Raw genomic sequence first — 25,848 nt, forward strand, 5'->3', positions numbered from 1 at the left:
AGTTTGGACTTATCCAGCTGCGTCTGGCTTAGGTCTGGCTGCTGTGCTCAGCTCCTTCCTGCTGCGGACCAGGGCTAGGACTGGGTCTGGGGGTTCTCGGAAGTCGGCAGAAATTCCTGGGCTAGGACTGGGTCTGGGGGCTCCCGGAACTCGGCAGAAAATCCTACTCGGCGGGCGGGTTGGGGGAGGCACTGAGGAGTGGTCATGGGCACCATTCTTGAGAAGTATGTATCATAGTAAAAATACTCCTGGAAGAGTAAATGGTACATTTCTTTATTGAAACAGGTTGTGCATATTGGAAGAATATTAATTGTCTGTGCACACAGTGCTGAAAGGTCTATCATATGGTAGTTGACATAGGAAAAAAATCAAGAGGATTGATGATAGGTTGAACAAGATAGAAAGTGAGAATCAAACTGAACTGAAAATTAAACCTTGGGATTAATGAGAAAATGACTAGTACTATGGTAGAAGTACTAAACTTAGCAAACTTAGAAGAATCAGGGCTGGGTCTTTGCTCTTTCATTGTACACATGTGTTTCAAAGTTTGCTGCATCCTATTTTGTGCCAGACTTGGGCCCTTGGAGAATAACTGGCCACAGATAGAAAAAGAACAACTGCCAAGTCATACCCATTAGACCTGGCACCAACTAGGAAATTTTAGACTAGGTGACCTCTGAAGTCTTGCCAAGTTTAGAATCTGTGAAATTGAGGCTTGGGCAGACTGACTGATTTCCTTAAAGCTGTGTGACAAGTCCAAGTTCTAGCAGCTGTGGTTGAGGACCTGACATCAAAGTCAGAGATTGTCCAGTAAGACCAGTGAGTCTCTCTGTGCCAGGTCTTTGTCCTCAGCTAACTCAGTAATAAGCCAGAAGATATAAACTATCTCTTAACAAAGTGACACACAATTAATCAAACTCAAAACATAACTCATAAAGAAATTCAATAATAAAAACATGTGGGGGGAGGGGAGGCCTGAAAAGACTCTGATACAGCCAGGGTGGTGTGAAAGAGGTGCACTCACCTGGATTTGAGGACTAGCTTAGCCTCACTTCAGGCTGCAGTGCATCGAGTTCTGTGGCTGTTAGTTTCCCAGAGAGTGTAGGATCTCAGGTGCCTCCTGAGACACATCGTAGCTCACCTCGTGCTTTGCCTTCTACTGAGCTAGAACTCGACTTTATTGCCAGAAGCCCCATTTTGAAAGCATGAAGTTCTTTCTCTGTTTAGTTTCCCACAAACTTTATTCACTGAAACAGTGGAAGTGGTATTTCAGTCACTTTAACTTTTGACTATCAAAAGAAAAACACAGAGATACAAAGTTAGATAGAAGAAAGGATCACAGATAATCTACGAGTGGCAGACATCATTTACTAGCTTATTTGTAAATACCTTTAGTCAATTCTGTGTTATGCAAACTTGTTCATCTTTATTTCACGTAACTAATTTTTGTGATGTATTGATTTGTTCTTGGTCTTGAGCTCCAAAAAGTCCATAGAGCATGGGTTTTTTTAGGGGGCAGGAGTAAAAGAGGGTTTTGATACTTCGTGCAGGCTGGCCTTGAGCTCCCTATATAGTCCAGGCTGGCCTTGAACTTGCTGCCATTCTTCTGCCTCAGCCTTCCAAATGCTGGATTATGGGCATCACTATCATGACTGGCCAGAGGTGAGTTTTTGATACATTTCCTGTACATCAGATTTAAAAGGAAAAGACTGAAGTACTGTTCTACTAGCTTTAGAACCCTTTGTGAATTAAACCTTAAAAATCCACTTTTATAGTTCTTTTACCACAGTATAAAATTCTGTGATAAAAATACCTTTCTACTGATTTGTTTTATGATTGTGAAGTAATAATAAGGGTACCAAGAGTTAATACATGTAGGGCAGAGAGAAAGGTGTAACTTAAATAGGGTCTCACGTTTGTTATGTAAACCCTCCTCCAGTAGTGTTTTACATGTGAGAGAATTGGGCTTGAAGATAGTTACAACATCTTTTCAGGAGCCAGTACAGTATTTAAGGTAGAGCTGAGTAGATAAACAGAAGCTTCGAGAAGAGATTTGTGGGTAAAGAAAGAAGTTTCGTTTGATTGCATCATGATTTTTCAAGCCAAAGACAGACAAATTCCTGAGCATTTCCAGATGCTGTGTGTCTAGGCAAGAGGACATCTGAGGAATATTTGATGTGAATTCTCTTTAGTGATCTTGGCTGCTATCATTTTCATGATAGATTTCCACATATTTTTGTTTCGACCAAGCAGATATTCTATTTTGAGGTCTATTCTGTTTTTCTTAATAACAAGACTGCTTTTAAGGCAGATGATAGCACAGTTTCGTAGCTACTGCAGTCATAGGCAGGGCTGGGGCTGGAAACCATTAGGGCACAGGAAGGGAGTATTTATTGGGCAGCACCATTGCCTGGCAGTGGGCTGACTGCTGCCCAGTGGTGATGCTTGAAGTGGTCATTAGTCTTGATTGGTGAAAGTCATGGATGAGTTTTGATAGGAAGAACACCAAAATTGTTTTTAAAATAAGAACTCTGTGGCTGTCATCGGTTATCATAGTCCCCCATTTGCTGAGTTAACACCAGGAGGTCAGATAGCACGCTGCACTCAGCCTGCAGCCCCAGTGCTCTGCAGTCCCTGCCCAGGCCCTGTGCCCTCCTGCCCTGTCTTTCTAACAGAATATATCCCATGTTTACAGACCTGTCCCAGCCCCTGTTGCCTCCATAAATGTACTGTGCTTTTCATTCTTCTGTAAAATTTACTTTAGCTGTGCAGGGGTGCTTCTTTTAACTAGTCAAAAATGTGTCTTTGTATTTTCCTTTACTTGAGAAATACAGAGTGGACAAGAGAATGTACTGGAGTTAGACTGCTTGGCTCTGCATGCCAGACATACTGCCACTGGCTGTAGATGAGTTAGTTACGGTCTCTGCCCATTGGCTTGCTCATAAAATGAGTGTTAAAATAACATGTATGCTTTTTGGTAGTTAAAAGATTTAAGGAGGGGCTGGTGAGATGACTTAGTGGTCTAAAGCACCTACTTAGAACAAGCTTAGCAAAGCACAGGGACCTCGGTTCAATCCCCCAGCACCACATGCCAGTCAGCCCTGCCCCCTAGTGGGCTGAGCTGGCCACACACACACACACACACACACACACACACACACAAATAAATAAATAAATTTTTAAAAAAAAGATTTAAGGAAGTTAGTGTGTTTTAAAGTCCTTAGAACAACCTTGGAACAATAAGATCAGTGCTGAGTAAAATTTAGCTTTAATTTTACTGCACTAGATTTTAACATTTTGAAGAATAAAGACTGTTTCTTCCTTCTCTCTTCTAAGGAAAATTTTAAGTTCTGGTTTACATTTCTAAGGTGGTTATTCCACAAACATCCTATGGGCATCAGGGTACAAGCGTCATCACCACTCGGAAATAAGGTGGGATGAGATGCTTATGAACACAAACTCAACACCCCTATAAAAAGCCCTCTCTTTCTGCAATATGTCCTGACCCTGAAACACAGCTGCTTAAAAGCATATCCTTGCGCTTGCAGCTGCCGAGCACCACAAGGGGGCAGCAGAAAGTCACCAGTTTCCTGTCCGTAGAGCGGTAGAAGCCTAGTGATTCCCAATTAGGGAAAACCTGCACCCAAACAGATCTCTGATAAGATGTTATTGAGGTGATAGGCAAAGTGCACATTAGATAGAGAATGGGACAGTTCTGAGGCTGGGAGCCTTGCCACATGTCTCAGTTACTCTTCTCTCTTTGCTGGGACAAATACCCAACACTCAAATTTAGGGAAAGAAGGGTTTATTTAGCTCACTGTTACCGGAGGTTTCAGTCCATACTCAGCTGGCTCCAAGGCAGGGTGGCATAAGCAAGAGAGCAACATTTCAGGGCAGCAGCAAAAAGCAAAAGAGAAAAGGGAGGAGTAGTAGCAGCTGGAGCAGCTAGCCAGCCTCTTTCCCTCATTACATTGAAATGCAAATTACCTGCCCCAGGGCAGGTGCAGCATCCACACTCACAATAATCACAAACTCCAGGAGCCACCCCATGACTACACGAGGCTTTGGGGGGACACCTATACACAAACCATAACACTGGTTGAAAGACAAACTGAGAGACTCCTCCAGTGACTTAGCTTTGGTATCTGAAGTGCACAAGAGCAGCTCAAATGGCTAAAGGTAGTTATTGTCAGCATTCCCCACTGTTTTATTTTTTTTCCCTCAAAGCTGCAGAAGCTGAGTAAGATTTATTTATTCCGTATAACAGCCTATTATCTTATGGAAAACGAGACTGCTATGACCCTGCAGGTTAGGGTTAAAAAAGCACATTTTGTCTGGGGAGACAGCTTGGTGGTCTAAGCGCCCGCCTGGCAAGCACAAGGACCTGGATTCAATCCCCAGTACCGCATGCCATGGTGGCCCCAGCCATGCTGGCCACCAAAACTGGGCATGGTGGCACACGCCTGTAATCCCAGTGCTGGGGAGGCGAGACACAGGAGGATCACTAGGAGTCCAAGCTACATAGTGAGACTCTGTACTAAATAAATAAATGATTTTTAAAAACCACATTTGTTTGTATTTTAAAAATTTCTTCTAAGGGCTGGCCAAATAGCTTAGTGGCGTAAAGTGCCTACAAGCAGGCGCAGGGGCCGGTGTCCATCCCTGGCATGCCATGCAAGCCCCACCCCTAGGGCCCCCTGAGACTGCAATTGAGACTGGGCACGGTGGCTCATGCCTGTAATCCCAGCTCTTGGGAGGCTATAAACAGGGGGATTACAGTCTGATCTAGTTGTGAGACCCTGAACACACTGTAGATCCTTCCCTAAAAATAAAACAAAAAAATTCTTGTTTCTTAGGAAAATGCAGTTCCATGTGTTGTTTTTAGCTTACAAACGAGATGCTTTTTTGTGTTTTTCTGCCAGTCTTTGTACTGTATGTTTCCATCTTGTTTTAAACTAATTGACATATTTCATATATAAATTCAATACAGTTCCACTTAAAATCTTAGTAGAATTTTTTTGTGGAACCTGAGAAGTTGATCTTTGAATTCTTTTTTAAAAAGAAATTATTTATTTATTTTTGTCTTTTTGAGACACGGCCTCACTATGCATTTCAGGCTGGCTTTGAGCTCACTTTGTAGCCCAAGCTGGTTTCAATCTTCCTGCCTCAGCCTCCCAAGTGCTGGGGTTACAGATATGCGCCACCCACACCTGGCCTTAAAATTCAAATGAAGGGATGAAGGGCTAGGAATAAAGAGTTTGAAGACCAAGATAAAATAGTTTTCCAGATAATAAGACTTACTAGATTGCTGTGATAAATGAAAAATGTTGTATTGGCTCAGATTTAAATAGATCAGTAAAACAATATACCTCAGAAAATAGATTTGTCCATATTCAGGAAATTGACATGTTTTGTATGTCAGAGGAGAAAGAATAGATTAGTTAACAAATCCGACTTGGACAACTGATTGTTTCTACAGAAAAGTTTGTGCATTTCTACCTCAAAACATGTATACACAATGGAAAAAACAGGACTTTAGTATAGGAAAATAGTAATAATGAAGGCAGTGGAAATTATTTTTTAAATAAGACTCCAGAATTTAAAAGATTGATAGGGGCTGGAGAGATGGCTCAGTGGTCTAAAGCACCTATTTGGAACAAGCTTGGAAAAGCACAGGGACCGTGGTTCGATCCCCCCCAGCACCACATGCCAGCCAGTCGCTCCCCCTGGTGGGCTGAGCTGGCCACACACACACTAAATAACACACACACACTAAATAAATGTTAAAAAATAAATAAATAAATAAATAAATAATAAAAATAAAAACAATAAAATCTTTAAAAAAATTGATAAATTTTGATACACTAAAATGTAAAAGTTTTTGTTTTTTAACCATCAAAGACACCATTAATAAATTGAAGTGTAAGGTGAAGATTTGCAGTGCATGTGACTGACAGACCGCAGCATCTAGAATATTGCCACAGATCGCTAGGAGGAAATCCACTAGGGAAAGGTAGGGAATATGAACCCACAGATCACAGAATAAAAACCAGACTGTGTACACAAGAACATGCTTACACTACCTGGCAAGCAGACAAATTGCAGATGCAAATAATTATTTTTACATCAGCTGCTGAAATAAAAGGTTTGAGAGTTATAATTGTAGGAAAAAGGAGCAACAGGAACTCAGATTGCTTCTGATTGGAGTTTTGAGTTACATAGCACCCTGAGAAGTAGTTTGGTGATGTTCAAGTACAAACCTTGAAAGCATGTAAAGCAATATAGTATTATGGGATACACATGTAAAGCAAAATGTATAAAAACATGTCCAAAAATGATAACAAATTGATAATATTATTTACCTGTTGTCTCAGTTACTTTTTTCTCATTGCTCGGACAAAATACCCAATACCCAAACTTAAGGGTAATTTATTTAGCTCACAGTTAGTGGAGGTTTTCAGTCCATACTTGGCTGGCTTCAAGTGAGAGTGGCACATGGCAAAGGACAGCAGTTCGTGGTGGCAGAAAACAGCGGAGGGCAAAAGGAGGAGCGGCAGCTGAGGCAGCTAGCAGGCCTCTCTGCCTCTCTTCTGTCGCATACAGATTACCCGCCCAGGGCAGGTGCATCACTCACGCCCATAATCACCAGGTGGGATCATGAATTAATCACAAGCTCTAGAAGCCTGTCCCAGTGACTGCATGAGGCTTTGAGGGAACAACTAGACACAAACTGTAACACTTGAGAAGAATGAGGATAGACTACAATCAGGAGTCACATACATAATTATGCAGGGAGAAAAAGAAATCCTCTTCACATTTGTCTGCAATGGTTTCCTTGAGTATAGTTAAATCTAATTCTTCTTACTCCCTCCTTGAAAACTCTTGTGGTGGGCCCAGTGACCCAGCATGGGTCAGAGTCCACTCTGGTCAGGATAAGGTAATATCTTTTGGTAACAACTGTGGATCAGCCTCCAGTGAGGTGTGGTCAGGTAGCAAGAAGTGCCGGGTTGGGGCAAGGACTGGGTGGCTGAAGAGCAAAGAGAGGAACATAGTGGGTAATCTGCGAGACCTCTAGCTAATTACAAGCCGAATGTGTTAGTAATGAGTCTGTTGCTATCATAAGACATACCGCTTTAGAATGATTTTCTTTTTATTAGTAATGTTTATAGTACATAGTGATTACACTCGCTCTGGGGAATGGTACATGCACGTGGCACAACTTAATTATTTTTTATTTTCCTTTTCTCTCCCCAACCCCTCCTAAATTTTTTATTATAGAAAACTTTAAGCAGCTATTAGCGTAGGTAAAATAGTATACACACTCATTATCCAGCTTTGGTTAACTACCAGCAATCTTGTAGCCATCATTTTTCATTAATACAAGGGTTAGCAACCTTTTTCTCTAAAAGGACAAGTAGCAAATAATCTGAGCTTTGCAGGCCACACACTTCCTATAACAGTCATTGCTGTCCCATCATCCCCACCACCACCACCACCACGTGTCACGCATCCCCAGGACTGTCCAGAGGTTCAGTATGTTTGAGGTGGCCTCAGCATCCAGGTGCAGTCTCAGCTGAGCGAAAGGGTACAAAGCAGAATGAGCAGAGGGAAAAGGTGCACATGCACTAAGCAGAGTCTGGAGGACACTAAGCAAGAGCTTCTGGATGGGGTCACAGAAAACCGAATAGCTTACCTCCCCTGGCTTAGGACTGTGGCAGCCAGCCTGAAGCACTCTCTACCAGGAAGTGCCTTAGAGACCTGGTATCCAAGGTTTTTCCTGAGAGCTGGGCACCTGGGCATGGTCAGCCTAGCTTGTGCCAATGCTCCAGACTCTAGAGGAAGCACAGTTCAGCATAAAGCATACTGTTTGGTTTAGGGGCCGTGAGCCACGTAGTGGAAACCTCCCAAAATCCATGGTTCCAGGCACTAGGCAGTGACTGGCCTTTCAAGTAGGTCTTTGTAAGGAAAATGGTCTCAGGCCTGATACAGCTTTTTATATAGCCCCTTAAAAATATAAAAACTATTCTTGGCCTACAGGCTGTATAGAAAGGCCATGGTCCTAATGCGTCATAGGCCCTAGGTTGCTAATCCTTAATTAAACCCGCACCTACTTTCTTGTCCTTAAAACATGGGCGAGAGAGAAGGGTAGGAATCTGTACTCTTTTGTTTTGTTTGTAGAGAGAAAAAAGTAAAAAGATAAAGCTTTAACTAATCTCTAAGCTGTTTGATTTTGCAGCTTGTAGCTGGGGGAGGAACAGTCAGTTGGATGGCTATTTGCATCCCAGTGTGAGCCTATATATAATGTTCACAGCCCTGCAACAAATGCTGGAGCTCAGCAGATGGCTGGCATGGGCTGTCTTCTTGCACAGGTTCCAGAAGCAGAAAGATGACCTTGTTAACTGATGAACACTCAACTTGCATGGGTATTATTTATTACTACTGAACATTTGGCTTTATTTAGACATTTTGCTTACATAAGTGCTATGCAATAATTAAAATCAGAACATTTAACAATATCTGGTACATATTCATATTTTGTCATTGACTCATTGATGCTCTTGTTTTTTGCTCATTTCCTTTTTCCTTCTGTATTCTTCCCTTCCTCTCCCAACCTTTCATTTCTCACATGGGGAATTGAACCCAGAGCTTTCGCACTGAGCTACATGCTGAGCTGTTCAGTCTCAGGATCTTGCCGATTTACTAGGTTGCCTAGGCTAGACTTGAACTTGGGATCATCCTGTCTCAGTCTTTCAGGGCACTAGGATTATAGGTATGTGCCATTGTACCCATGTTATTAATACTACAATTTCTTTCTTTCTTTCTTTTTTTTCTATTCCAAAATCACACCTTTATTTAGTGTCCATGTCTCCAGTCTCCTTTAACTTAGCATTGCTCCACAACCTCTTATGTGTATATTTTGGTTTGGTTTGGTTCGGTTCGGTTCGGCTCGGTTCGGCTTCTTTGAGGCAAGGTCTTGCTGTATAATTCAGGTTGACTTTGAACTCACTATGTAGCCCAGGCTGGCTTTGAAATCACAACGATCTTCCTGCCACAGCCTCTTTAAGTATTTTATGATTTTTGATGTTATAATTAAATTTTTTTCCTAAATTCCATTTACCATTGTTTGCTATTAGAAATACAACTGATTCTTGTTTCTTGACAATGTATCCAGAAACTGGTATATTCACTTATTGGTACTAGTGATGTTCATAGATACTTCAGTATTTTCTGCATATATACTCACGTTGCCTATGAATAAAAGTACATTTTTTATGTTTAAATTTTAAGCCCTTTAATATCTTTCTCTTATTGTATTAGCTACAGCTTCCAGTGCACTGTTGAACAGAAGCAGGAGCAAACATCCTTGCTTTGCTTGTAGTCTTGGGAGAAAAATGCTTACTATTTCACCATTAACAATGATATTAGCTGTAGGTTTTTTCATAGGTGATCACTATCAGATAGAGGAAGTTTCCTTTCATTCTTAGTTGGCTTAAGAGTTTTTTATGATGCATAAATGCTGAATTTTGTTAAATGCTCTTTCTGCAAATATAGATAATCCCGTGGGGTTGCTTTCTTTTGGGGGGGGTGAGGGATTCAGTTTTTCCCTTTGTTCCATCAGTACAATGTTCTAACTTTGGTTGACTTTCACATGTTAATCCAGCTTTGTATTCGGGTTGAGCTCACAAGAATGTATTGACCTGCCATGTTAATTTGTTAATATTTTTAGTGTCTATATTGTTAGTAATAGTTATTACTGTATTTTATTGTTGATAATGTTTATCATTTTGGCATGAGAATTATGTAATGTCAAATAGATTGGAAAGTATTCCCGCCATTATTTTGTGAAAGTTTTTTGTTGGGGTTTTTGTGGACCTGGGGATTGAACTCAGGCCCTTGTGCTTGCCAGGGACACTTATTTCACTGAGCCATCTACCCAGCCCTATTTTGTGAAAGTTTTTTATAAAATTTTAAATGACAAATTAATATTTTTAACAGATCCATGGCTTCTTGATGTACCTTTATTTTATATTGCTCATTACTAATGAAGTTAGCATGTTCTTCAATGTTTAGGAGGTATTGCCCATTTTCTCATAAACTTTCTTTTATTCTTTTTGCTGGATTATTTTTCTTTTTCTTACTGGATCATGGGATCTCTTTTAATACTTAAGGAATAGCCTTAAATTAACTAAATCTTTTCCTGTTTTGAAATTTGCCTTATAAATTTAGCAGTCTTTTCTTTTTGACTTCTGTATCAGTCTAAAACTAACATTTTTCCATCCCAAGAAATTTTCCCTTGCATATGTGCTTTCATTTTGGACATGTAAATATGCAGCTTTTATGGAATTTATGATAGGTTCTGGCCCTGGTATAAATTGCTGAATCATTATGGTGATCATCTAATATGGCTGAAGCCCTTAAACCAAAAGCTCATCTTCCCAAGACCACCTCCCCTCTTCTTCAACTCAGTCACCCTTCCCACCGCCTCAGGGAAGACCCCCAATGAGTCTCTCAGGTGTATCTAAACATCCCCCTCATACTCCACCCGGGGCAAAAGGCCATAAAAGCCTCAGCTCCCTTTATTCCAATCCAGAGAATTCCTTATCTACCCCAGATTCTCTCCCTCTCCCCCAAGATAATAAAGCCCCTTTCCCTTTTTCCTCTGTCTGTTTCTCTGCTGTGCTGGGTGCCTGAAAAACCTATCAATTTAATTTTGTGGATGTAGATTGATACTCATTTCCATACATGCATAAAACAAATGGCTATCCATGTATCCTAATGCCATTTATGAAATACCATCTTTTATCAGCTGATACAATATGCTACTTTTATTAAGTAATAATTTTTTGTTTGTGCCTGGCCTGTCTCTGAGTTTTATGTGCTGTTCACAGATCTGCCTTGCATTCAGTAGCATCGTACCTGTTTTATTTATTTTTATTTTTTTTTTTAAATTTTATTTATTTATTTGTGTGTGTGTGTGTGGCCAGCTCAGCCCACCAGGGGGCGGGGCTGGCTGGCATGTGGTGCTGGGGGATTGAACCGCGGTCCCTGTGCTTTGCTAAACTTGTTCTAAGTAGGTGCTTTAGACCACTGAGCCATCTCACCAGCCCCCGTACCTGTTTTAATTATTGGAGCTTGGTGACATACACGAATGTCTTAAGAAACAGGCTACGATTCTGCCTACCTTCTGCTCAGCCTCCATTGTTCCTTTCTCAAAGTAGTTCTAACAGTGTCATTAATATTTAGAAGTATTTTCCAAATATCTTATTTGAACATAAAGTCACGCCTCCCTTTCCCTAATGAGGGCTGGGGGAGCCTGATGATTGAAAGTCTCAGATTTGATCAAAACCTCAGTAGGGGCTGGGGAGATGGCTCAGTAGAATAAGCGCTTCCCTGGTAAGCGCAAGGGCCTGAGTTCAATCCCCGGTTCTGAAAAAAAAAACAACTCAGGTAGCCTTGGGGGCATCTTTGTGCAAATAAGAAAAAATAGGAGAAAAGTGTCTTTTTCTGAAAGGTGCAGCTTTGAATTTGACTGCACAGCTGCTAAAGCTCAGTTTAGTTCCTAGTCATAGCTTTGTGCGGTGCTCAAAATAAACAACTTTACAAGACAGACCTGTGGGCAGCAATCCTGAATTGTACTGTGTTGTCGCTACGGAGTGCAGCCAGGGAAAACCAGATACCCGGACGCCCCTTGTCTTGTCTGCATCTATGCTGTTATCCCAGCAGCTGACTGCATGTGTCTTTTTGGATTGTGCTTCTGGGGGTTCCTCAGGGATGCCCACTCAGACTGAGGTGAGACAGGAAATCCCTCAATCCAGGTGGTCACCCATTAATTGTAGTGACATTGTGGAGCATCACAATAGAGGTCAGATCATAATGATTACTTGTTTCTATGTGAAAGTACACTGTCATCTCCCTTTTCTTTTTCTCAGTAAAAATCTGCAAAATCTCAAGGGAAAATAGTACTTTTTCTCCTGTTTTGTAGAACAAGGAAGTACATCAGAAAAGAAACCTTTCGGAGGTCAGTAAGCTAGTGAGCTAGAAGGCCAAAGCTCACATCTTCTAAAGGTTAGGTTTCTTCCTCTAAGGCTGAAGGAATGCCTATTTCTCATATCAATAAGTCTCATGAAAACATATTTTGTCAACCCTGCAAAGATCCAGGCAAGCTAAATTTAATCACAGAATTACTGTGGTGCTGTGTTTTATCCTCCTGAAGGTATATTGTGCTATTTCTGGATTCTCATGTCACCTTCCTACTGGTGCCAAAACTCTACTTCATGTTCAGGACTCATGGTGCAAAGACAATAGTCATAATGTCTTTTTTTAAATAGAGGCCCAAGTTGTTTTGACTTGTTGGTCAAGATCTATAAGCATCGAGACTTTGCGAAGATTGTAAGGAAGACCACAAGTGAAAGGATAAAGCAGTATTAATAGTGTTATGATGAATTGACTTGGTCATATTCACCATATGCACCACATCCAGATTTTATTTTAAGGAGTTGACTTCCAGGTTCTTTAGAATGTTCCTTTTCCACCATGGAAGCAAAGTTAGCTTTCAACTTTCTGCGCATAATAGAGGTTCAGAATCAAGGAGGGACATTGTTGAGACTGATCGAGGCATAGTAGTCCCTGTACTTTGTGGCTCCACTTTCGCAGAGTCACTGTTTCATGGCTTTTAAAAAAATATGAATCTAAATTATTTATCACGAATTTTTGGCTGTATCATGGGATTTTGCACTAGTGTACTGTACTGTACATTCACCTCATCTTACCACCTTCTCAGCAGTACTACACAGCTAACTCACGACATTCACCATTCAAGTTGTAGTAGTATCTTTAGTGGTGATTACCCATATAAAATTTTACAGTACCATACAATATACATATGTTATTAAGATTACATAGGTTTGCAAGTTTAGAAAATGGTTAAGAACATTAGAAGTGTTTTTAAAAGTTTGGGAAAGGTTTATAAGAGTGTGGGAAGGGTTTACAAAGACAATATGTATATATAAATACATTGCTACATAAAGTAAATATAAATATATTTATAAATATATTTAAGTGAATACAAAGTTTGCTACATAAGGTTGCTTTTCACTTATCACGGGGTGTCTGGAACATAACCTCTGCGATAAGTGAGGGACCGCTGTACACGTATTTGATGAAGTTGGAGTGAGTCACTGTGAAAGTAGTTTTTAATGTTAGCAACATTTTTTGGTTTTGACCTTCTTTTTCGTTTCTAAGTGGCTCCTTTATTTGCAGATAGTAATCATTTGCGCTCTACTCTCAAACATGTTGGGCCAGGTATTTTGTAGTGATCAAGTGGTGCCCTGGATATTTATTTGGAAAGCAGCACTGGCGCGCACTTTAGTTTTTAGGATCTTGATATCTTATACGGCAAGATAGTACAGATTATTTTTAATTTGTTTTAATATCTACATCTTTGGCAGCGGTTAATTTGATTTTGGCTGTGGGCATTTTTTACTTTGGACAAAATTTATTTCTGGAGAACTATCGACTGAGTGCACTTTTTGAAGGTAATGATTCTATCTTAGTTTATTTTTGTATTTCCAGCAGTTTGCCTTGCCTAGACTGTAACTGAGCTTCAATAAATATTTGTTGAATGAATAATGAAATGAAAACTACAATGAAAGTCATACTCTTTAACATCCTGACTATGTGTATATTGTCATCTCCTGTCCATATATTGTTTGAACCCATTTAATGAGCAAATGAATAAATGTTTTAGGCCATTTCCAGTAAGTTACATAGGGAAGCATAGACTCTCTTGTGTGATTAACAGTAAGCACTGGAAGATACATGCGGTTCTACTAAAATAATTATAGTCTGATCCTTGTCACACTACTTAGCCTTGCTGATCTCAGCTTTCTCATCTTTAAGATAAATGCAAAAAAATTGTACATGAAGCAGGTACCTCACACCTACGGAAGAGCACTGGAAAGGCTAGCTCAGGATAGTTAAAGGGCACTGCTCCAGATGGCCATCTGTAGAGCCACAAGCCTCCTTACAGGAAGCCTTGGGGATCCTTCAGCTGTGGAATTCAGGATATTTTTTACTGTGAGAAAAAGTTCAAGAACCTGATGTTAACACATTTCAGGCTCCACCTGTGTTGGTTCCCTCTGTGGCTCAAGAACATTTCCCTGTCCTTTTTCTGCCTTAGCTAGGAACTGAGCTAGTGGCAGATACAAAGAGCATAAAAAACACAGGGGGTATCACTTTCCAAATCCCAGGAAGGTTTCTTTACCTCCTTTCCTTGGAATAGGAATTGACTATTTCTGTGTATGACTAGTCTGGTGATCCTTGGGAACTGATACAAAGGCTACTTCCTTCCCATATTTGGAACAGCCCAGACGAAGGTCTGGGTCACAGGAAGAAAAGGAAGAGGCAGTGTGGGGATCTGACTTTTTAGGCCCACCATCTTTCTGATCCTGTGAAGACAAATACCATACTTAGCTTGGTATGTGCCTCTCCCAGACTGCTGCTCACCCCTTTTTTGAGACAAGGTCTTTGTAGCTCAGGCTGTCCTTGAACTCTGTATGTAGCGCAGGCTGGCTCAAACTCATGGCAGTCCTCCTGCCTCAGCCTCCCAAGTACTGGAATTACAAGTGTGTACTGCCATGCCCAGCTCTGCCCCCTTTTATAGTTCTTCATCATTTACTTCTATTATCCCACCATCTTTGGGTCTGTTTTTTGTACTCCACCAAGGCCTGTTGCGTCTCCCTCTACATTCTCATATCTTCCCCCTCTCTGTGCCATGGCTATCATCTTAGCTCAAGCTGCCACCTTTTGTTTTTCTTTGTAGCATCTGTATTAAATCTTTTTTTTTTTTATTTTAAGATCTTTTATTTATTTATTTATTTATTTAATTTCATTTATTTTGTGTGTGTGGCCAGCTCAGCCCACCAGGGGGCAGGGCTGGCTGGCATGTGGTGCTGGGGGATTGAACTGTGGTCCCTGCGCTTTGCTTAGCTTGTTCTAAGTAGGTGCTTTAGACCACTGAGCCATCTCACCAGCCCATGTAGCATCTGTATTCAAGTTTTGTTTATAGCATCAGAATAAAATCATTAACAAGTTTCCTATTAGAATCTTGTTGCCATTTCAGTAGGTTGATCATTTGTTTAAAATAAGTTCTTTCTACCTGTCACATTCACTAGCATCACAGACCTACTTCAAGTCCTAACAACCAGAATCCTGTTTCAATGTAGACATGAGACACTGCTTGTGTTTTATAGGTCATATTCACAGCTCCTTGGATTTGCAGTTTCTAGTCATAAAACCAGGATGTGAACATCATCATTTACTTGTTTTCTAACTCAGTGGGACATCTGCCAAGTAAAATTTCTTTATTGAGGTGATAGAGCTACGTGACTCCTGCTTTGACAGTCATCAGGCATTCTCCTGTCATTTACTAGATTAAAATTAGAAGAATAAAATGATTATCTAACTTCTTCAGCTCCCAAGATTTAGTCCTGTTCTTTATGCTATGTGTTTCAAGGATAAACCCAGAATATTTTATATAATTTGGTCCCAGCCTGCCTTTCCAGCGAGATATCACTAATCCCTAACATACACACTACGTTTGTAGAATTATTTGTCTTGGCTCATTTACTCTTATCCAACAAATAGTAATTGTATTTCCTCTATAAACTAAGCAGTGTTCTGGCCCTGGGGCATTCCTTTTCTTTTAAAAGTCTGCCAAATCTTAAGTGCCAGATTCTATGAAACGGTTTCAGATCGGTCCAGTCAGCAGTAACCCCCTGACTCACACAGTGACAGCACACAAATTGGACTATTTGGGTTCTTTTGATCACTTGTGATCAGCTTTGTGATATTATCAAAGCAAATCATAAGAAATTGTCAGGAAACCAAATATAATAATAATTATCATAGGGCTTTCAAATGCCTACAGGCAATAAGTGTACAATGATTGCTTATAAAATAAATGAGAATCTTCTACCCCTTTTCATGAAATCTTAGTTTGTTTTAAGACTGGCTCTCACTGTGCAGTTGGGGCTGGCCACATCGCAGTCCTGCCTCAGCCTTCTAAATTTAAGCCTGGGATTACAGGCTTAAACTACCACACACAAATCTTATTGCTGTCTTATGATGAAAATGAGAATAACTTTCTTCAGTTCCATACTCTGAATTTCATGTCTGAGCTTCCTCATAGTCAAGTAATTTCACATGCTTCTCACACTTATTTCCTGCTCTAAGCCTACCACCTACTGCACCTTATTGTTGTCTGTTGTGTATCCCTTTCCTAGGGATACTGTAACAAACACCACAGTTGGATGGCTTAAAAGATAGACATGCGTTCCCTCTCAGCTTTGGCCAGCAGCCTGAAATCAGTGGCAGTGGGGCCATACCCTTCCTGAAGTGTCTCAGGGACAATCTGTCTTCCTCTCAGCTGCTAGTGTTGCCCACAGTCCTTGGCATTGTTGGTTTATAGATGCATCATTCCTTTACCTGTCTGTCATCATGTGGCATTTTTGCCTGCAAGAATGTGTGTCTCTCTCCTCTCTCTGAGACTACCAGGTGTATTGGATCAGGGACCCCTGATGATGTTAACAGTGATCACTTCTGCAAAAGACTGTATATTTCCAAATGAAGTTTACATATTAATTTCAGCGTATCTTTTTAGGGGATACAATTCAACTTACAATACTCTTTTTAAAAACAATCACATAAAATAAAAGACCATTGTAAGTGAGTTCAGTGACATTGAGTTCATTTATAATTCAGTGCAGTAACTATCCTTATCTGGTTCCAAAACATTTTTATCACCCCAGAAGGAAAGCCTACACTCAGTTAAGCAGTTATTCTTCACTAACCCTCCCCTGTCCCTGGCATGTATTGATTGAATTATACAGTCTGTAATCTTTCTATCTAACATTTTTCTCTTAGTGTAATGTTTTCAAGGGTCATCTACGCTGTAGCTTGTACCAATCCTTCATTCCTTCTGTGACATGTATCTGTGTCACAGTTCATCTGCGGGTCAGTGCTTGGGTTGTTTCCACCTTTTGGTTTTTGTAAATAGCACTGCTAGAAGCAAGTTTGTACAGATGCTTGTTTGATTACCTGTTTTTAATTGGTGTGGGGCAGAGGATACCTAGAAGCAGAATTGCTTGGTTCTGTGATAATTGTGTTTAGCTATTTTAGAAACTGCCAAATGCTTTTCCATAGCAGCTGAACCATATCACTTTCCCACTAGCAATTTAAAATGTTTCGTTTTTTCCACATGCTCACCAACATTCTTTTTTTTTTTCTATTAGCTGTCCTAGTTGTTGTAGAACTATCTCACTGAGGTTCTGATTCACACTTCCCTGCGGACTGATTTGAGGATCTTTTCAGGTGTTTGTTGGGCATTCATAGATCTTCTTTGAAGAAAGTCTAAGTGCCTTGCCACATTTGTCTTACTGTGAAGACATTAGAGTTTTTAGCCATTATGTGCACTAAACATTTTCAGATCCATGATTTACAAATATTTTCAAGCTTTATTTAATAAAGTGTCTTTTAGCTTTTTATTTTAAAAAAAATTTAATCAGTCAATTTATTTATTTAATTGGTACTGGAGATCAAACTCAGAACCTTACACTTGCCAGGCAGACGCTTATGCCACTGAGCTAAAGATATCTCCCCAGCCCTAAAAATGTGCTTATTTATTTATGTATTTATTTTAAGACTGGGTCTCACTATGTAGTTTAGGCTGGTCTTGAATTCACTATGTAAACCAGGCTGGCCTTGAATTTACAGTGATCCTCCTGCCTCAACCTCCTGAGTGCTAGGGTTACAGGCGTGTACCACAATGCCAGTTCTTTTTGCTCTTTTGGTGTTGTCTTTTAATTCACACATGTTTTTAATTTTGATAAAACCCAATTTGTGCTTGTGGTTGCTCATGTTTGTGGTATCATAGTTCAGTTGCTAAACCCCCTCTCATGAAGATTTGCTCTGTGATTTCTTTGGATCTTCTAATCAGGTCAGCAGCCTATTTTGAGTTCATATTACTGGGTACTGCACACAAATACTGAGAAATACCTGCTTTCAAAGACCTTTCAGGCTGATGCTTGTTGAGTTTTATTTTGTTGTTAATAAAAGAAAGTCCTGGGAGGCATCAAGGATGTCTGTGCACTCTGGAGTCTGCCTTCACACCGCAAAACCTGATACCCCTCCCCTCAGGTAAACCAGTCATGAAAATGAGCCAAACAGGGACTCTTGGCAATACTTACAGAGTATCAAAGGTAGGAGTAGAGGCCTGTCACTTGGTTCCAGAGAAGATTCTGTGACATGCTGTTCTGCTTGCTGTCTGCAAGATGGAACTCTCTCCTTTCCTTCCATCTTGCTTCTTGCATCCCTACACAGTGTGGTGAGCTGGATCATTGCTCTGGATTATAGTGTAGATGTTTTCCTAGTCTTTGGTTATCCTTTAATAACGTGTCATGGTGTTTATCTGTGTATTTCTAGCAGTCATTGGTGCCCAGAATATACTGAGTGTTTATTGTTTGCTGAACTGTTACTGCTGAGCTTTGGAATGTTCTTTTCTGGGTTTGTTTATTTGTGGGGTACTTTGGGGGCAGGAAATACCACAAGATAACAGGCCTCACTGCATAGAGGTAATAGCAATAGCAGCAGCTTCACCGAGTGCTAACCACATGATTGTGTTACTGAGTCTCCACACACTTGCAGTGTGTGCTCCTACCTCCTCATTTTATAGATAATAAACCCAGAATCAGACAAAATTAAGTAGCTTGCCTAGAAACAGAGAGAGAGAGAGCTAGGAAATAGATGTCTAGAAGTTGAAAGCCAGATTTTTAATTATAATGCCGTACTACTCTTCCCAGATAGCCGGTAGAGTGTAGTATGCAGATTAGAACTTGCTGACTGGAGTTCACAGGAGGATTGTACTTGCACTTGTATGTTTATAGTGGCTGCCTACTCTTGGCAGACATTATTCTTTGATCCTGGGACTCCTTTCAGCAATCCCAACTCAGCCTCAGAACCATGTATAATAGTGTGGCCACAACTACAGCAGACTGGGGTTAACCCACAATTAAAACCTCCCTGTTTGTTTTTCTTTGAGCCATGGCGGAAAGTGGGGTCATGGACAGTTGACAGGAAAAAAGTGATGATATTGATGCCTAACCCTTGTTTTCCACCATGGTACAGACATTGTGTTTCGTCAGTAGTGACCTCAGTACTCATAAATACTCTTTGAACATCAGAGCCATTGCTGCTGAAAGTGTTTCAATTCCTACTCTTAAAGTACTTTTAAAATCAAGTACAAAAACAGCATCAGTATGGTAACAAGACTTGGGGTAGGATTATCAGTGAATCTGCAGTGGCTGTTTTCTTTTTTAAAAATCCATTTCTGATCAGCATTATTATCGTCAATGAGGCAGTTTTCAGAAGCATATGGAAGGTGCTCCTTAAATGCAAATGGTTTGGTTAATTATTGCTGTATGTAATGTGAAACTTGACCTTTTGTTGCCCTGGAAACAGCTCAGCATTTTGTGTATATTTTGTGCCATCTAATTACTTTTGCCATTTTGACTATTTGACTGTCATACTGTTGTGTTAAATTCTTTTATACCTGATACCTGTTTTATTATGTAGTGGTTGTATCTTTTCCTTCAGTGTATATTCATTTACCTCTGTGCTATTATTGGTTCCTAACAAAAAACAGATTAAAAAAATGTTTATATGGTAAGGAGCAAATAGTGTCCTCTTCTTGTTGAGTGTTTTGTGCTAAACTTTGTTCTCTGTGGTGTATGTTCTAAGTGTAGCTTGTTTCACTCAGACCACAGCAGCTGAAGAGTAAATGTAATGATCTTGAAATGACCAACCAGTCTGTAGCTAGAATAAAGAAAACAGGGAAAACAAAGATCAATGCCTAACCGATAGGAAATATAATTTAAGAGATAATGTAATGGAAAGGGATTTTTAAGGCAGTGTTGTGTCCTTATTCCAAGATAAGTCCCATGAGGACCAGTGATTTAAATTTTAATAATGAAAATATTTATGTAGAAATATGATAGACAAATGTAATTTTGAAGCATGGAAACTTTTTAAACATGACATAAATATCAAAAGTCATGTTAATAAAAACGTTTTTCTGTAAGGAAATGTAAGTTAAATATAGCAATATACCTTTATAAGTAAAATGATACATAAAATGATAAAAAGTAATTATAATAGAAATATAAACAATGTAATAGAAAAAAGAACAAAAATAATTCTAAAAAGGGCAAAAATAGCTAATAAACATAAAAGATGTTCAACTTTGACATTAAATAAAATATACAAAAACTATATTAGATGCTTTTTGCTTATCATATTGGTGGAGATTAAAAATTTATTACCTATTCTCGGGGCTTGGGAGATGGTTCAGTGGAATAAGCGCTTCCCTGGCAAGTGCAAGGGACTTAGTTCAATCCCTGGTTCCACCAAAAAAAAAAAAAAAAAAAGAATAAAAAATTTATTACCTATTCTCATGAAACGAATATTCCAGAGAAAAACACTGTTAAGATCTTAAATTGTTATTTTTTAAGGAACTTATTTTTCCTAGGAGAAATTTGTATGTAGGCCAAGAAAATTACTGTACTTTTGTTTATAGTAATGAAACAACAGAAGCATCTTAAATATCCTCATTAGGGAATTGGCTAAATGAACAATGTAATACTTACTGTGGGTAGAGAAACTCAGATGATTTTTATTTCCCTATATTTTTTTCTATAATGATTAAATTTACATGACTAGTCCTTTTGTTATTTTTCTTGCAACTTAAAAAACGTTTTCAAATGGAAGCCTGTATTAGACTGGGAAGAACTGATGCTAACAGATGTTCCAGGTTGCAGAAGTCTGGTTGTAGCATTCAGAGCATGGAGATTTCTGCAGTAGGTGATCTTAGTGTTCGTCTACCACAAGGACCAAAAATACAGAAAGAAAAGCACCTTGGGGGGGATGGAGAGGGAAGGGAGGATGTGGAGCATTTGTGATAGGCTCAGTTTGGGGTGTGGTGTGCTTGAAGACTGAGATCTAGATGGAGATGTCCAGACAGACACAAAAGATAGATCATGTGGATCTGCTATGGCAGATGTTGGGCTAGATATACAGATACAATAAGTCACCTGCTACTAAGCACTTTTATTACTGTGTTAGTCCACTTTGTGCTGCTGTAACAGAAGACCTAAGACTCAGTAACTTGTAAAGATCAGAAGTTTTTCCTGGAGGTTCTGGAAGCTGGGAAGTATAAGACTAAGGCACACATGGGATTGATGTCTGGTAAGAAGCACATCGCTGCTTCTTAAATAATCCTCAGAACGCTGTTCCTCACAGGGCACAAGAACAGAGAGGGTGAACCCTTTGCAAGGCCCTTTTCATAGTAGTATTGGTCCATTCATGAGGGCTCTGCCCCCCCCAATGCCACCCCCTAGGCCCTACCTGCCATCACTTATGCACTGGGGATTAAGTTTCAACCTGCAATTTGGAAGGAGAGGAAAACATTCAAACTATAGACCTACATTTCCCCCAGGTCTTCTGTCACTGAAATCATAAAGACAAAATGGATTAAATATAGTCCAGATTGTAGAAAACACAAAACGTTTACTGTTTCCCCTTGACAAGCCTTTAAAATAAAAACTCAAGAGACCACGGTAGGCTTCTATATGCCTCATATTCAACACTAGTGTGTGTTGGAACACTTCTGTCAGATGTGAGGGCTTTTTTGGCAACTTCTCTGGGCAGAGTTGTTTGGTGCATCTCCCTGACTTGGGCTCTTCATCTTTTTTTTTGTGTTGTACCATGGATTGAACTCAGGACCCTGTGCTTGTCAGGCAAGTGCTTATTCTACTGAGCTATATCCCTGGTCCTCCTCTTCATCTTTGAAGATGCTTTGGTGCCAAGAGCTCTGTAGGTGTCCCAGTTACTCTGCATGTCTTTTTTGTTTTTATTAGACCAAGCCCTTCATTACCTTTTCCTATTTCGAATCTCATCTCAACTGAGACACTCATCTTTGAAATCTGTTTCCTTTGCCACTACCTCTAATCCATCTTAAAGAAAATAAATAAAATACTACATTTGGAGTATTCTTAAAAAACAGTACTCTTATTTTTTACAATATAGCCTGGAATGTGGAGTTTTGGTCCTCTGAATCAGTTTCTATAAAACCCGTGCACTTGGGTTTCACAGGAGCAGTAGAGCTACCTCCAGGCTAGATTGAGTGGATTCAGATTGGAGGCGAACACAGCAACACAGTGGTCAGTTTATGTGACAACACAGTGGAAGGAAAGACAGCTTTAAGTCTTAAGAGTCTCACAATGTTTCCATCTTATTTTGGAGATGTGATGACAGCATAAACAAGCAGAGAGGCTTCAAACAAAAAAAGGAGGAAATAGCAGGTCCACTGGTAGGAACATGGGTAGGCCAGTGCCTGGAGTCAGGTCATGTAACCGTAATTCCCTAGCCTCCGGGTCTTCTGAACTACTTTCTCTCTGCCTCATCTATTCCTTTAAGTGACTTTGAACAGCTGGGTGAAAACAAAGAGGGCTCAAGTGACATAATTTATCCAATGAAACTGTCAAAGAGCTATTGGCCAAGTTTACGTAGTCATCCAAGTTCACCTGTTTACAAATGAAGAAAGTGGAAGTGTTGAATAATAATTTGAATAGAGTCATTTTCCAGCTCTGCAGTATTTGATCACAGGATGTTTCAGCACTTGGCACAGGGCTTTTGTCTTACCCAACCCTCCTTTCCATTTTTTTTTTTTAATGTGGTATTTATTTATTTTTAAACATTTATTTGTGTGTGTGTGTGTGTGTGTGTGTGTGTGGCCAGCTCAGCCCACCAGGGGGCGGGGCTGGCTGGCATGTGGTGCTGGGGAATTGAACCGCGGTCCCTGTGCTTTGTTTAGCTTAGCTTGTTCTAAGTAGGTGATTCAGACCACTGAGCCATCTCACCAGCCCCTCTCCTTTCCATTTTTTAAAAATACCTTAAGAATTAAAAAATTTGGTGTAGTGATAGCTAGTCCTCATACTTGTAAGGTGCTTGTTACTCCATTTGGCAGCAGCTTTTTTTGTGTGAATATATTTATAAACCTATAGGGACCAAAACACAATTCCATAATACATAGAATATCAAATAATCACTTTGTGATAGCCTTAGGATATTTGCTGAAGAACTGTAATAGAAGGGCTGGGAAGATAGCTCAGTGGCGTAAGTGCCAGACTGGCAAGCACAAGATCCTCAGTTCGATACCTGGTACCTAAATAAAAAATAAAAATAATAAAAACTGTATTTAAAAAAAAAAAGCTGTAGGGGCCGGGGAGATGGCTCAGTGGAATAAGTGCTTCCCTGGCAAGTGCAAGGGCCTGAGTTCAGTCCCCGGTTCTGGAAAAAAAAAAAAAGCTGTAGTAGAAAATGGTGAGATGTGATTATAATGAGTAATAGAAATTCTCATTTTTTTAAAATGTATTTATGTGTGTGTGTGTGTGTGTGTGGCCAGTTTAGCCCACCAGGGGGCAGCGCTGGCTGGCATGTGGTGCTGGGGGATTGAACCGTGGTCCCTGTGCTTTGCTAAGCTTGTTCTAAGTAGGTGCTTTAGACCACTGAGCTATCTCACCAGCCCCAGTAATAGAAATTCTAGGCTGAGGTGGCTTGCTGATTCTGTTTGTGATTATGCATTCTGGGATTAGGAAAAGAGTGAAGTGAAGGCATTGTCAGTATAATTGAAACTAAATGTTTTTATCTTTAACTTGTGAAATAATAAATTAAAATTTTCTGGCCAAAGGCCTAGACTTCCAAAATGCGCTTGAAATAGAACTTTCTGGGCTTTCTACTGATTGGGACAGTAGAAAGCCCTAATGGTTAGTATAAGGTTATTAAGAGAGTTTTCCCCCAAATCATAATTTTAGCACCAGGCAGCTTAGCTTAGGGGTCTGCTCTACAGGCAGCCTTTTGGGGTTTGAATCCTGCCCTTGTTTCATACTGACTCTGGCCTTAAGTATTTAACTTTTTTTTTTGCGGAACTGGGGATTGAACTCAGGCCCTTGCACTTGCCAGGGAAGCACTTATTCTACTGAGCCATCTCCCCAACCCCAAGTATTTAACATTTGATGTTCAAATTCTTCATCTGTAAAACAGCAATAACACACTTTATAAAAGGTACAGGTTGCTTTGTTAAATGAAAGAATCTTTAGTAGCTGATTGACAACGTAATTAGAATGCTGTGAGTTTTTTAAAATGGTGGTACACATTTTGCTTTTGAATTTTTTTATCTGTTTTATCAGTTTGATTGCCCAAAGATGAAAGGATTATGTGAGGAATGGTAAAGTAGTATTTCTTGGTGAGAAATTACATGAGAGGCAAGTCAATACCGCCTTTATAACAAGCTGTTAAGTTGGGCTTGGGGTACAAAGCTGTAGTAATCCCAGTACTCTAGGAGGCTGCGGCGAGAGGATTCCAAGTTCAAGCCCAGCCTGGGCAGTTTAGTGACTTGATGAGACCCTGTCTTAAAAAGGGTTCAGGCTGTGTCTCAGTGCAAGGGCCCTGGATTTAATCTCTAGTGCTGCAATTAATGAGTAATTAGGCCCTTAGCCTTTTTTTTTTTTTTTTTTTTTTTTTCTTTTTAACTAGGACTGGCCTCATTCTTGGGCTCAAATGATCCTCCTGTCTCAGTCTCTTGAACAATAGGGACTACAGGTGTGGGCCATTGTGCCTGGATAGGCTCTTAGGCCTTTGTCTACCTCTACTATTCTTACTCCAGAAGTTTTTGTATATATTGCCTGCATGCCAAGAATTGTACCTCTGTAATCCCAGTAGTCTAAGAGGCTGAAACAGGAAGATCACAAATTCAAGCCCAGCCTGGGCAATTTAGCCACTTAGTAAGACCCACTCTCAAAAAAAAAAGGAAAGGAAATAAAATATTTGAAAAAGCTAGGATGTAGCTTAGCACGAAGGCTCAGGGTTACATCCCAGTACACCACCACCCCAAACAAAAACATACTAAATTTTGTATGTGACAGGTAAAGTCTGCTGAGCTACTAAATCCTTTAATTCACTGAATGAAAATGACATTCAGAATTTTTGGCAGCAGATGCTTCTCTGATGAAAAGAACAGTGGTAACCAGAAAACAGGAGAACGTTACGCTTTGCAAATAGCAGTTCTTTTTTTTTTTCTTTTTTTTTGTGGAACCAGGGAATTGAACTCAGACCCTTGCGCTTGCCAAGGAAGTGCTTATTCCACTGAGCCATCTCCCTGGCCCCACAGTTCTCATTTTTGAATGACTAAATTCACTAACATGGACTTTTAAATGCAATCCTTTGCATCTTTTTATAAAATAACATATACTTAATGACATGGATTATGTGTGATATCACATTTCATGTAGCATTTGCAAGCAATGAAAAGTTCAGTGTTTGCTACAGGAAGCAAGCGCTGTTGCATGCTGTGTAACTGTGAGAATAAGGAAGCAGTCCTTGTCTCTGTTCCAGTGTAATACTGAAGTCACTAAATTCTGAGGTGGCGCTGCCTCCCTCTGTTAGAAAGAGACTTTCCTCGCCGATTAATGCAAAAGGGGCCACATATAATTCCAGTTGGAAAGTAGTATCTAGCTTTGTGTCTACCAGATAAAAAGTTATTTTATTTCCCCTTCCCCTGTTTTTCATGTTTTAGTCAATGCCTTCCTCCCCCCCCGCCACACACACACACCTGTCCTGTAAATCCAGGCTTACAGCATGAGATTTGGCTCCTAGGTTGCCAGTGATAGGCAGCCTGTTTCAGGCAGTTGCCCCTAAGTGCCTTAACTCTGCTCGGCTTCATGAGGTTAGGCTAGTGGT

General features: G+C 40.0%; 1 protein-coding gene across 2 annotated transcripts in view; it reads left to right on the top strand.

Moving 5' to 3' along the window:
- Mrps27 (mitochondrial ribosomal protein S27) overlaps window positions 1–25,848 on the top strand; it is an 83,521-nt gene that overhangs the window by 21,280 nt on the left and 36,393 nt on the right. The window contains exon 1 of one of the 2 annotated variants that reach the window (XM_023703037.1): window positions 18,119–18,195. The exons of the other annotated variant lie outside the window; for it this stretch is intronic. Within the exon in view, the coding sequence (XP_023558805.1) occupies window positions 18,137–18,195 (59 nt within the window). The 5' untranslated portion in view covers window positions 18,119–18,136. Of the gene's footprint in view, window positions 1–18,118; window positions 18,196–25,848 lie in introns of those variants that run through there. 2 annotated transcript variants of the gene reach the window in all.

Source organism: Octodon degus, unplaced genomic scaffold, assembly GCF_000260255.1.
Source record: "Octodon degus isolate 3935 unplaced genomic scaffold, OctDeg1.0 scaffold00001, whole genome shotgun sequence".
Taxonomy (NCBI): domain Eukaryota; kingdom Metazoa; phylum Chordata; class Mammalia; order Rodentia; family Octodontidae; genus Octodon; species Octodon degus.